The 12016-nt window shown below is 38.3% G+C and overlaps 1 protein-coding gene across 10 annotated transcripts in view; it reads right to left on the bottom strand.

Annotated features, from left to right (window-relative positions):
• The window catches only part of IL12RB2 (interleukin 12 receptor subunit beta 2), a 92908-nt gene that overhangs the window by 64396 nt on the left and 16496 nt on the right, over nucleotides 1–12016 (bottom strand). For all 10 annotated transcript variants that reach the window (XR_004440612.1, XR_004440613.1, XM_033225244.1 and 7 more), the window contains exons 4-7: nucleotides 9134–9248; nucleotides 7630–7814; nucleotides 6287–6432; nucleotides 5194–5344 (exon numbers count right to left, since the gene is read on the bottom strand). Coding sequence is in view for 8 of the 10 variants with exons in the window: in XM_033225244.1 (XP_033081135.1) it covers nucleotides 5194–5344; nucleotides 6287–6432; nucleotides 7630–7814; nucleotides 9134–9248 (597 nt within the window). In the remaining 2 variants the exon portion in view is untranslated. The remainder of the gene's footprint in view (nucleotides 1–5193; nucleotides 5345–6286; nucleotides 6433–7629; nucleotides 7815–9133; nucleotides 9249–12016) is intronic.

Below are 12016 nucleotides of genomic sequence, written 5' to 3'. Positions count from 1 at the left end.
GTTGAGGACAAGGAGGCTGGCAAAAGTGAAATGATTTACAAAAGACTTGGGTCTGGTAAATGGCAAAGCTGAGGACTGAAGCCAGGTCTCGCTTTCCCTGAATGCTCTGCTTTTCCCATTATAGTTCACTACATTGACCAAGATTTGAATACTCCACAAACTAGATAATCTGGATATTTGCAGAATCAGGATTTGGAAACCTGGGTGTGCTCAGTGTCAAAGCCAGTTGACTTGTACCACAGCAGTACATGTCTTCAGTTAATTACATATTGGTAAGAAATCTAAAGGCGACACTCACTGACTCATTAAAAATCCACAACCTAACAGATTATTACAGAGCTAAGAATCAAATTCTAGAATTATACTCTTTTCACAAGGTAAATTGCAAGTCAACTGAAATGTTAATGTTGCCCACCTGCAGTGTATACCTCCATAGGAGAGAAATCATTAGTTGAATCTGCATGAGTCTCAAAGTGTAACATTTCATGACCAGGGATGTAAATCATGCTGCTTAAAGCAACACAAGGGCTAATAGTGAGGAGAATCTTTGACAATGAACTGTCACAGAATCACTGAAAGTTCTAACCTCAATGTTATCTAGCAAAATACAGATAAAACTATTACAGGCACATGAGAAAAAAAAAAAAAGACAAAGGCCAATATGTTCAAGTGATTTCAAAAGAAATGGGTACAAATGACTAAACATACAAATATGAGAAATGGAAGTCAGATGAAACTACTTTGTCTGTAAAGGAAAAAACTGTAGGGTTAAAGTGGAAGAAGCCACTAATATGAAAAAGAGATGATCTTGCCTCAGACTTCACCGAGCAAAAGGAAGAAATCAGATGGAAATTCCCTCCTCTTTGCACCATGAAAACATTCAAACTCCCCCAACCAATTCCCTAACACAGCACTGCTACTGACGTCCTAGTGGATGAATCATCCCCACTTCCATCACAGTCCAACTCCTTAGCTAGAGTTCTGGACCCCACTCCCCCTTCCTTTATCAAAGACATCTCTCCAGCCATTATCCCCACCTTCCCTGTGTCATTAATTTCTCCTTCTCTGCTGGACCCTTTTCATCCCCTTGCAAATACACTGTATTATCTCAGATCCTAAAAACAAAAGCAACAAAGGATTGTTTGATATCTCTGCTCTTCTTCATATAACTTCTTGAAAAGAGTTCTGAATTGTCATTCCTTCCTTCCAAGATAGGTGTTGAGCTTAGAGGAGAACAAGTGAAGGAGAGAAGGGTTTAGGGACTGTTACTGAATCTCAAACATAACTTTCCTGTTAGTGAAAGTGTCTGATATAAATCTCTTTAGAAAGAAAATAATCATTCATTCTCAAGTCTCAGGCAAAAAGACACAAATATGATGCTTTCAAGTATAGCTAGCTTAGGGATCAGCAAACTATGGCCCACGGGCAAAATCTGGCCCTCTGCCTGTTTTAATACATCCTGCAAGCAAATGGTTTTGATAATGGTTGAAAAGAAATCAAAAGAAGAATCCTTTTTAGTGCCATGTGAAGATTACACAAAATTCCAATTTCAGCCTACATAAATAAAGTTTATTTGGAACACAGCCATGCCTGTTTGTTTAGGTATTGTCAGTGGCTGCTTGCATGTGACAACAGCACATTTAGTAATTGTGACAGATTGTATGATCCGCAAAGCTGAAAATATTTACTATCTGAGCCTGTAGAGAAAACTGCCAATCCTCCATGCCTGACTGTTATCAAATGTTTGCTATCTAAAATAGCCTCTAGTATTTAATTATTCACACCTATCTTATCTTGGCAATATTTTAAAATTACAAATGAGTGCATGAATTTCCTAGCTTCTCAATGTGGGAAGAGGTGGCTGCAGCTGGTAACTCTTCATTTTCTCCCCCTTCAGGGATTATTCACCCCTCACCCCTGCTGTCACCATGTTGGGGAAAGGTTTCTCCTTTACCACTCTGCTCCCCGCCCCAAGTATGAATGAATATGCAACGCTTCTTTTGTTGGCTGTAATAGAGTTGAGCAAGATCACAAACTGCAAATAAGACTTTTTAAAACGGCGAATGAACAGACAGAGACACATATTGGTAAGAGAGCATTAAGGAACAGCTGACTCATCAGTATTTTGGCATCTCTTCCTGGGTGTTCTAAGTGGTGAGAGATCACCTTAACTCTATACCTGTGCATATTCTCAAGCATGTCTCTGCACCTTGAGCCCAAATTCAAGAATGTTTTCCCACTAGAAGGAAAATGTGGCTGCTCTCTTCCCAGTGTCACTAGCAGGCTTGCTTTTGATGGATGCTGACTTCAAGACTGTTCTCTTAAACACAGCAAAGTAGTTTCTTTCCTCCTACTCCTTATTTTGCGGTCATTTAAAAAGTGTTCTTCAGTGATAGGAGCTGAATTTAATGACATAGGAAAGGGCCCTATGGAGTACAGGAAGCCCTCACCCACTGTTCAAATGGTACAAACAACTGCACCCAATCCACCCGGAGACGTTACATGCCTCTCAATTTTGAGAAGCAAAGGCTGCAAAAAAAAAGAGCTCTGTTACACAATCATTCACACTTTTAGAGAGTACCTAAAAAAAAAAAAAAAAAAAAGCTTACTAGTAATTTTTTTTAAATGTCAAGCTCATATGAGTACACATTGAAAGGGTTAAAAGGAAGACGTGTTAAAAAAAATTCACACCTTTTAGGTTTACATCAGTTGGTGTTTCATAAAGAAACTGATGACAGAAACAGCGGGTAAGGGGTGAAAACCAAGCAGCTCAGAGCAAGAGAAAAAAGACCTACAACAACCCACAGAAAAATCAAACACAGAAAAGGGAGATTCAGAGATAGAAAGGAAGCCAACAGAGCTTGGTAAAGGCGGTGTATCTCAGTGTATGGGTTTCTCTCTTTATGAATACCTTCAGTGACTGAATAAGCCAGCTTCCTAAGTTCAATTCATAATCATCCATGAGTTCATAACCATAACGAGCTGCTATACTCACTGTTAAGAGAGTGGTTTATTTTATAGGAAATGAGAAAGTCACTGTGGTGCCTTGAAGGAATTTTAATTCAAAAGACACTTTTTAAAAAAGAAAAGAAAAACCTTTTCACACATCTCTAACTAGGTCATTATCATATGTAAGAATGGCAAGAATTCACAAACCCAGTGTTCCCCTAGTTTATAGTTTAGCTTAATGTGACGTAACTTAAATATTTCCCAGACTACTTACTACCTTGAACTTGGACATAAAACATAGCCCATGTTCAGAAATTTTTTCTGTACCACATATATAAACAAAATCTAACTCATGAGATAGTCTTTAAAAAAATTACTTCGACTATGTATAATAAAAGGATATTATAAGTAAGCTCTGGATTATAAAAGTGACAACCAGAGGGCAAGTGTTTCAACATTAATTTAAGAGATTTTATTATAAAATGAGTGGTAATAAATTATCATTTGTTGGATAAATTCACTTTTAGACAACTTTTAAAATATGTTCTGTAATCCCAGCACTTTGGGAGGCTGAGGCAGGTGGATCACCTGAGGTCAAAAGTTAGAGACCAGCCTGGCCAACATGGTGAAACCCGTCTCTACTGAAAATAACAAAAATTAGCCAGGCGTGGTGGTGCACACATGTAATCCCAGCTCCTTGGGAAGCTGAGGCAGGAGAATCACTGGAACACAGGAGGCAGAGGTTGCAGTGAGCCGAGATTGTGCCACTGCACTCTAGCCTGGGCGACAGGGCAAGACTCTGTCTCAAAAAAAAAAAAAAAAAAAAAAAATTGCAATTAATACAAGAAATAAGAAAGATATAAGATTATTCTGTGAATTACATATTAGGTATTACATTCTGCTAAAGACCCTTCAGTTCCTTGAATGTCATTGATGTATGATTGCTAAGGATCATCAGTTATCAAAAGCCATTAGTAGCTCACAGAAAATAAATGCAACTTAATTACGAGGCTAGTTTACATGCACACATATCCATAAATTTCACAAGTAAGAATTTAGATTTTGCACGTTAATGTTACAAAAGCTCTAGATAATGAACAATGGATTATATGCCAAAAAGTTTTCCTCTAAGTCATATTTATATAAATTATGAAAGGCTCTCTACTATATCATTAAATGAGTGCATTTATTTATTTATTTATTTATGAGATGGAGTCTTCATCTGTTGCCCAGGCTGGATTGCAGTGGCACAATCTTGGCTTATTGCAACCTTTGCCTCCCAGGTTTAAGTGATTCTCCTGCCTTAGCCTCCTGAGTAGGTGGGATTACAGGCATGTGCCACGATGTTTGGCTAATTTTTTGTATTTTTAGTATAGATGGGATTTCACCATGATGGCCAGGCTGGTCTCGAACTCCTGACCTCATGACCCACCCGCCTCAGCCTCCCAAAGTGCTGGGATTACAGGCGTGAGCCACGGTGCCTAACATAAATGAGTGCTTTTAAAAACTAATATTCAGACGGCTATTTCTTGTCTCTCCAAAGATTTAATATTGGCATAAAGTTTACATAGGCATTTTTGCTTCAATAAAATATTTTCTTGTACTTCAATAACATGTCCTTCCCAATAATTACAAAAAATAAAAATTCATCAGACTGAAAAACACATTTGATATCCTTTTCATAGCTATGGGTGGCCAGGTGGTTCTCATGTATGCAGTAAATATCAAAGCCTTGAAGTACAGTGTTATAATATTTGGACAAGAGAGGATTGCTGGATGCTAAATGTTATTTTGAAATATGTGTCTCCAGAGCCTACTTTATTTCAGGCTTTTCGTATAGCTTATTGAGCCACATTACTTTTCATCAAATCAAAAATATAAAATATATGAAGCTTTAACAAGAAATGAGATTAATTACTGGTTATAGCTCTGTGAAGTAAGTTACTGAGATAGTAAGAGAGATAAGAGTTACAACCAAGCATTATAGCCAACATGACTGACAGCAAACAGGAGTAGAACTTACCCAATGTTAAAAATGTCCTAGCGATAGAAACATGTTTCCTTGAACAGTTTTAGCACTTCAGTTAATATGAAAATTAAGTTGTTAACTAATGCAGTCATACTTTTTGATTCAGCACCAGTACTTTAAAGATTTTAAAGATTCTATTCCAAAGAAATCATTACATCTTCCCCCTCTCTCCCCTTTATTCCTCCCCGATATGTATGTATATTTTGGACACATACCTTCTTCTGGTGTTTGTGCTCTCAATGTTTCACTCCAATCACTCCAACTTCCCTTATAAATATGTAGCTTAGAGGAAATCTGAAATTCATATTCTGTAAATGGTTTTAGATCCAGCAAATCATGTCTTCCTTTGGCCTCTGTAACATTAACCTTGAAACAGACATTTTTTTAAAGTGCCTATTAATACTAGATTGCTAATTTAAAGAATTTTAACACAAAATGAAAAAAAAACCCAGGCTGTTTGATCCTATTTGTTTTTCAGACCTACCGTTAAATGAGAAGAAATATCAATGACTGTCTTACCGAATAGATATGATATTAATCTGAAATATAGCTTCTTATTAAAAATAAAATAAAATCTCCTGGGACTAAGAACCCATCTATGTAGGTTCTCGAGGGGGATCCTGAAACCAGCTGAAAAACAAGTAAAGATTGAAAACTATGAAGTTTCAAAACACCTTGGAGAAGTTTCTACACTAGAGATTATTTTTTATTTGATTACAATTAGAATGTGATGAATGTTTTAACACAAACATAGAACTGGCTTTTTTTTAAAAAACGCTTTAATTAGTTATACTCTCTTGAATATCAGCTATCTGTGGAACTGATCCTTTGTTATTATAAGCCATTGAATTTTGCAACAATCCTGGAAAAATTCATAATCCCATACATTTTATTTTAAAACATGTAATGCCTAATATTATATTAAATTGTAGACCTTTTCTTTGGAATATTAAATTCTATATAAATGTGGACATTTCTTAATATTTCTCTTTTCAATATCTTTTTTAAATGCTAGAAAGTAATAATAGGATGGGGGTAAATAATAAGGAGAAACGAATCCTCTGTTAGAAACAAACTATAGAAAATTAATATTGGTTTACAAAAGCTTTAAAAATTTCAGAATCAGAGATCAAAATTCAAGATATTTCTTAATCAACAGAGGCGTACGTGACTTTCTGATAGTTCTCAAGTGTGTACTTTGGGATAAATATTCTTAAACTCTATATTTTGCTGTATGAAAAGACAGAGGTCTGTACAGCAATATTAAGAACGCTTCAATGTTTGTTCCTTCACTCTAAAGATCATTACCATATTCCAGTGCCTGCTGTTACTGGGCCGATATCTGAGTCGATTAAGCAGTACCAGTCCCTCATCTCTCCAATAAAGGGTACATCTGCTCACGGAGGAAGCCTTTTGAAATTTGATTCTAATGTCCCACGGAGGAAGAGGCCTCACTAGTAACCAGGACAAACAAAAAAGTGTGGTTCAGGATCCGTGATCAGCAATTGTCTTATGTACTGGCATGAGCTATAAAGAGTTTGACAAAACTCAGTTCTGAGATACACAACCATCAAATTTGGTAAAATATACAAGGGAAAAGTTCCAGGCTTTAAGAAAGAATTTTTTAAAAAGCTGGATTAACTTCTGAATCTTTAAAATAATCCCCCTTAATCAAATCTCATTTTCACCAAATAACTACTACCAACATTAGTGGTAAGTTTCAACGCCACTTAATCCAATGGTTTTTTAAAAACCAATGTGCCAAACTCAAGAGTTCCAATGACTGAGAAGCAGAGGTGGCTAGTGATGATTGCCTCAGGAGGAGAAGAAATGTTGGTAGGAAAATTCATAGCAAAGGGACAGAGGAAAAGAACGGGGGCGAGAAGGTAGCCTAGAGATCAATGGTGTACGAAAAAAAATGGGAGGAAGCCTGAGAAGAAATGTGGTGGAAAAGTGTATAGTAAATGCCAATGATCAGACTCATCGTTAGCAGTATGCATGCAAAGAAGTGCCATGGAAAGAGGTGAGAAGCACATAGTGTGAGGTTGGAACTTCAGGCAGCCCAATTCTGCCTGGATAGTCAGAACTTGGAATGCCTGAGATTGGCCTCTGATTCAACTGGACCAATTACATTTGCTCAGGAATGTACTGGCTCACTCCAGGGTTGGAGGTAAGTATTCTCAGAGCAAGATGCACCTGTGGCTTGAGAAATTGTATTCATAGTTTGTACTTCGCTGCTCTAACCTAGCAGGCCCACATGTAGCCTATCTCACAACGATGGTTGTAGCCACGGGGGTGAAAGGAGACCTCCTCCAAGAAGGGCTTGCACTAAGCATCTTGAATGACCCCACAGGACCCTCTCCTCAGTCAGGTGGTATCATTAGTAGCTGATTCTTTCATGGGATTTGAATCCAGGGACTAATTTCTCCAACAGAGAGAATAATGTTGAACATCCCACTTTGTATAGCCATCTTTATACAGCTCTAGAATCACGCACCCTTTGACTTGCATCAAAGTAACTTCTATCTTTTGCCTATGCCTGTTGGCCAATTTCCATCAATCTCTGTCTTTCTTGAAACAACCATAAAAAAAATTTGAATGATTTTAAAAATAATTATAAAGAACCAGTGAAATAGTGAAATAAAATGTACCTATGTCCAAGAATGTGAATGTGGATGGAAATGAAGAGGAGCTTCCAAGACTATTGACAGCGGTAACCTTGGCTGTGAAACTGGATTCAGGTGACTCAGGGGTGAGGTTGATTCCAAAGTCCAAATAGTCACAATAATGATCTTTACATTGCTTCTGCCAGGTTAAATTTTTTGGTCCACTTAACCTGTAAACAAAACACAACCACGTGTAGCAAGATGTTTTATGTACTACTTTCTACTTACAGTAGAAAAGAACAAAATGTTTAAATATTTAGAATTCTAGACAATTTTTAAAGGTCAATCTTATGACTTGGTAATATACACCAGGAATGTTTGTATTATATGGTCATATAAGACTATACTTCACCCAACTCCCTTTTTAGTAGAACTGAGATGTTCTTTCATGTTCATGTAGATAGATAGGTAACCATGCCTACGCTGCTGAAATTCCCCAAACCCTGCTGTTATCTTGGCTCCCTGGGGCAGTTCCAAACATTATCCTAAGGACCATGGCCACCTTGACATCTGTGGCACAGAACTGTCAGTTCCTAGTACAGCAGTGGCCAGAGTAGAATCCTGGGCTATTTTACCTAATACTGAGACCTGCATGTCGATAGATATTTCCTGTAGGTTAGAAAAAGTAAATGTACTACAGAACCCCTCCTTTCCTTCATCTCCTCCTCACTCAGGAATAGCAAAAATCAGCTGGATCTTTAATGGGATCACGAAATCTACTCCAAGGAACAGAATCTCCCAGACTCTCTCTTTTCATGGACTCTTAGGTCAGCAAATGGTGCTTTAAAAAGAAACTTCTCCAAGCGAATGGAAAACTACCACAAGCAAGAGTTTATTTATGTATCATGACCCCAAGAGTCTGCAGCTGCAAAAAAGAGAAGCGATCTTATGCAACCAGTTTAACCCTACTAGAGTGGGAAAAAACAGCCATAACTTGGATCTTGGATCCACTGAAGAGAACGCTGAGTTAGAACTCAGACCCAAGACATTAGGTCTCTCATACTGTAGATGAATGAAGCATTTTTAACTATAAACATAGAAACTTTTAAAAAGGTGTCTAATTGTCTAGAAGTATCTATTGCTTCTTCTCTCTGGTAAAAATAAAACAGACAGGCCAGGCGCCGTGGCTCATGCCTGTAATCCCAGCACTTTGGGAGGCCGAGGAGGGTGGATCATGAGGTCAAGAGATCGAGACCATCCTGGCCAACATGGTGAAACTCTGTCTCTGCTAAAAATACAAAAATTAGCTGGGCGTGGTGGCAGGTTCCTGTAATCCCAGCTACTCGAGAGGCTGAGGCAGGAGAATCACTTGAACCCGGGAGACGGAGGTTGCAGTGAGCTGAGATTGTGCCACTGCACTCTAGCTTGGCAACAGAGTGAGACTCCGTCTAAACAAACAAACAAACAAATAAATAAATAATAGATATTTCTAAATGTCATTTAAGAGAAGATCTACAAAACAGTTGCAAGAATACAGCCTCTCACTCACTGTAGAGTATACTCAGTGTATAGGTGGGTGTCTTGTCCTCTTTCCCAGGTGCAGGCCACAGTCCCTTGTTCTCCCTTCTGTATGCAGGATAAATTTTGAGGCTGTTCTGGAGCAACTTTATAAAGAAAAGACAAAAACCTTATATATCACACAGGTGATATTTCAACCAAATTGTTAGTATCTGCCAACAACATGACAATACATCCCCCACGTGCCGTAAACCCAGATAGACTAGAAGCCATTTTCAGATTTTGTCCAAGTCCCAGTTTGCCATTAAGGTAAAAATTTCTCCTAGAAACAGTAATAATACTAATAAATATGGATGAAATACTTACTATATGCCTAGTCCAGTGCTATGTGCAGTTTTTCTGAATTAGACAGCATAGCACCCCATGAGGTAGATACCATTATTATCTTTATTTTTGAGAAAGGTGAAATACCTGACCCAAGATTATAAAATTATGAAGTGGCAGATTCAAGGCTCCAGCTCAGCTGTGGGTAACTCAAGTCCAAGCCTTTTCTCCATATTCTACCATTTTCCCTGACACGTGAACATCCAGTGCTAGCTCCATTACCCCTGGTAATAATTAATTAACTTCCTTTAGAGTGATGCCCATTCAAATATTAGAAACCTTGAAAAATGAGAGACTTATTTGCTTTCTTCACCAGACATTTTCTGTCAAGAAACTTATACCCACTCACTTCGGTCATGTCTTCCTGGGCTATACCATCTAAATCTAATTTCTGCAGTGTCTCTTGGAGCACTTTATGGGCATTTACAAATTAATTCTTTTATGTACGTAGACACTGAGTACCTCCCACAAGCCAAGCACAGTGCTAGCTGTGGAAACACAAAGATGTACAAAGCAAGCATGGTCTCTTCTATTGTAAGGTGTGTATTTTTAAATAAAGCTATTTTATAGTGAAAGACAGGACCCAAACTAGGAATTTCTTGGACAAAATGGAGGTAAGAGAAATACTTAGCTGTTCAGTCATCCCATTTTACCCTAACACCCAGACCCACGTGTAGATACGTATTTCCTTTAGGTTAGATAAAATGAGTATACTACAGAAGTCTTAGCTATTGTCTACACTAAAAAAATCTGTAATTGATTAAATAAATGTCTTTTTTGTCCTTAGCATCCACCACAGACATAGGCACAGAAATGCCCACTGTGTGACCTTGGACAAGTCAGAGCTTCAGTTGAATCTATAAAATGGGTATAATGATATCTAGCTTATATAGTTTCAATAGAATAATAAATTTTCCTTTAAAAAAGTCTCTTCTCACTGGATGCAGTGGCTCACGCCTGTCATCCCAACACTTTGGGAGGCTGAGGTGGACAGATCCCTTGAGGTCAGGAGTTTGAGACCAGCTTGGCCAACATGGTGAAACCCCTTCTTTACTTAAAATACAAAAATTAGCTGGGCATGGTGGCACATACTGTAATTCCAGCTATTGAGGAGGCTGAGGCATGTGAATCACTTGAACTCAAAAGGTAGAGGTTGTGCGGAGCTGAGATTGCACCACTGCACTCCAGCCTGGGTGACAGAGTGAGACTCCATCTCAAAAGAAAACAAACAAACAAACAAACAAAAAACACTGGAGGCTCTTGCTGGAAGTAGAATAAGGAATGTTGCCAATAAATTCCAACAACAAACCTTTGAGCTCTTACTATGTGCCACACTCTGTGCTAAGCACACTACGTGTATGACGCCATCTAATCTGTATAAATGACTCAAGAGGGATGCATTCAGATTAACCTCATATAATGGATGAAGAAGCTGAGGCTCAGAGACGTTAGGTAACATGATCAAGGTCACACAGCTAGTAAGTGGTAGAGCTGTTTGAGCCAGTTCTCTCTGATTCAACATCTATTCTTGTTCCATTTTATGAAGCTGCCTGGGGCATCAGCTTCCTCTAAGGCATACAGACTGGAAACATCAGAGTCTTTCTCAACATTTCCTCTTCATTTTCTACATCCAGTTAGTCATCAAATTCAGTGGATCCTACTTCCACCAGGTTTTGAGTTATCTGTTCCCATGTTTGGTTCCCATTGCCACTGCCCTAGATAAGGACTTGATCACTTCTTCCTGGACTATTACAATAGTTTACTTTTTTCTCAGGGACTCCACACAGGTGGTCTGAGAGTCGTTTTAACTTATAAGTTCATATTTAAAAGTTACAGTCCTGGGCCAGGCACAGTGGCTCATGCCTGTAATTCCAGCACTTTGGGAGGTCGAGGTGGGCAGACAGCTTGAGCCCAGGAGTTTGAGCCTGGGTAACATGGTGAAACCCTGTCTCTACTAAAAGTACAAAAATTAGCCAGACATGGTGATGCATGTCTATAATCCCAGCAACTTGGGAGGCTGAGAGGGGAGGATCACTGAGATTAGGAATTGGAGACAGTCTGGCCAACATGGTGAAACCCCCCCTCTAATAAAATACAAAAATTAGCTGGGCATGGTGGTGCATGCCTATAATCCCAGCTACTTGAGAGGCTGAGGCAGAAGAATTGCTTGAGCCCAGGTGGCAGAGGTTGCAGTGAGAAGAGATTGCGCCACTGCACTCCAGCTTGGGCGACAGTGCGAGACTCCATCTCAAAAAAAAAAACAAAAAACAAAAAAATGAAAGTCTCTTCCTTGTAAACATATGTACCCATGTACACATATACATTTAGATATGTTTATATGTATTTATACAGTGTATACTTATGCATATACACACACTAGTCATGACTGAGTCATATAGAATACTATATTAACTTTTCATTTTCTGTATAACTTTTAATCTTAGAATTAGTAATTATCTTGTTTTTCCATTTGTTTAGTTTTCTTGTTAATAAAATTTCAAACTTGCAAGCCACTTATCTGAATCACTGT

This window comes from Trachypithecus francoisi, unplaced genomic scaffold (genome assembly GCF_009764315.1).
Source record: "Trachypithecus francoisi isolate TF-2019V2 unplaced genomic scaffold, Tfra_2.0 Lachesis_group12, whole genome shotgun sequence".
NCBI classification, from domain to species: Eukaryota; Metazoa; Chordata; class Mammalia; order Primates; family Cercopithecidae; genus Trachypithecus; species Trachypithecus francoisi.
This window is presented reverse-complemented; position numbering and strand designations above follow the sequence as displayed.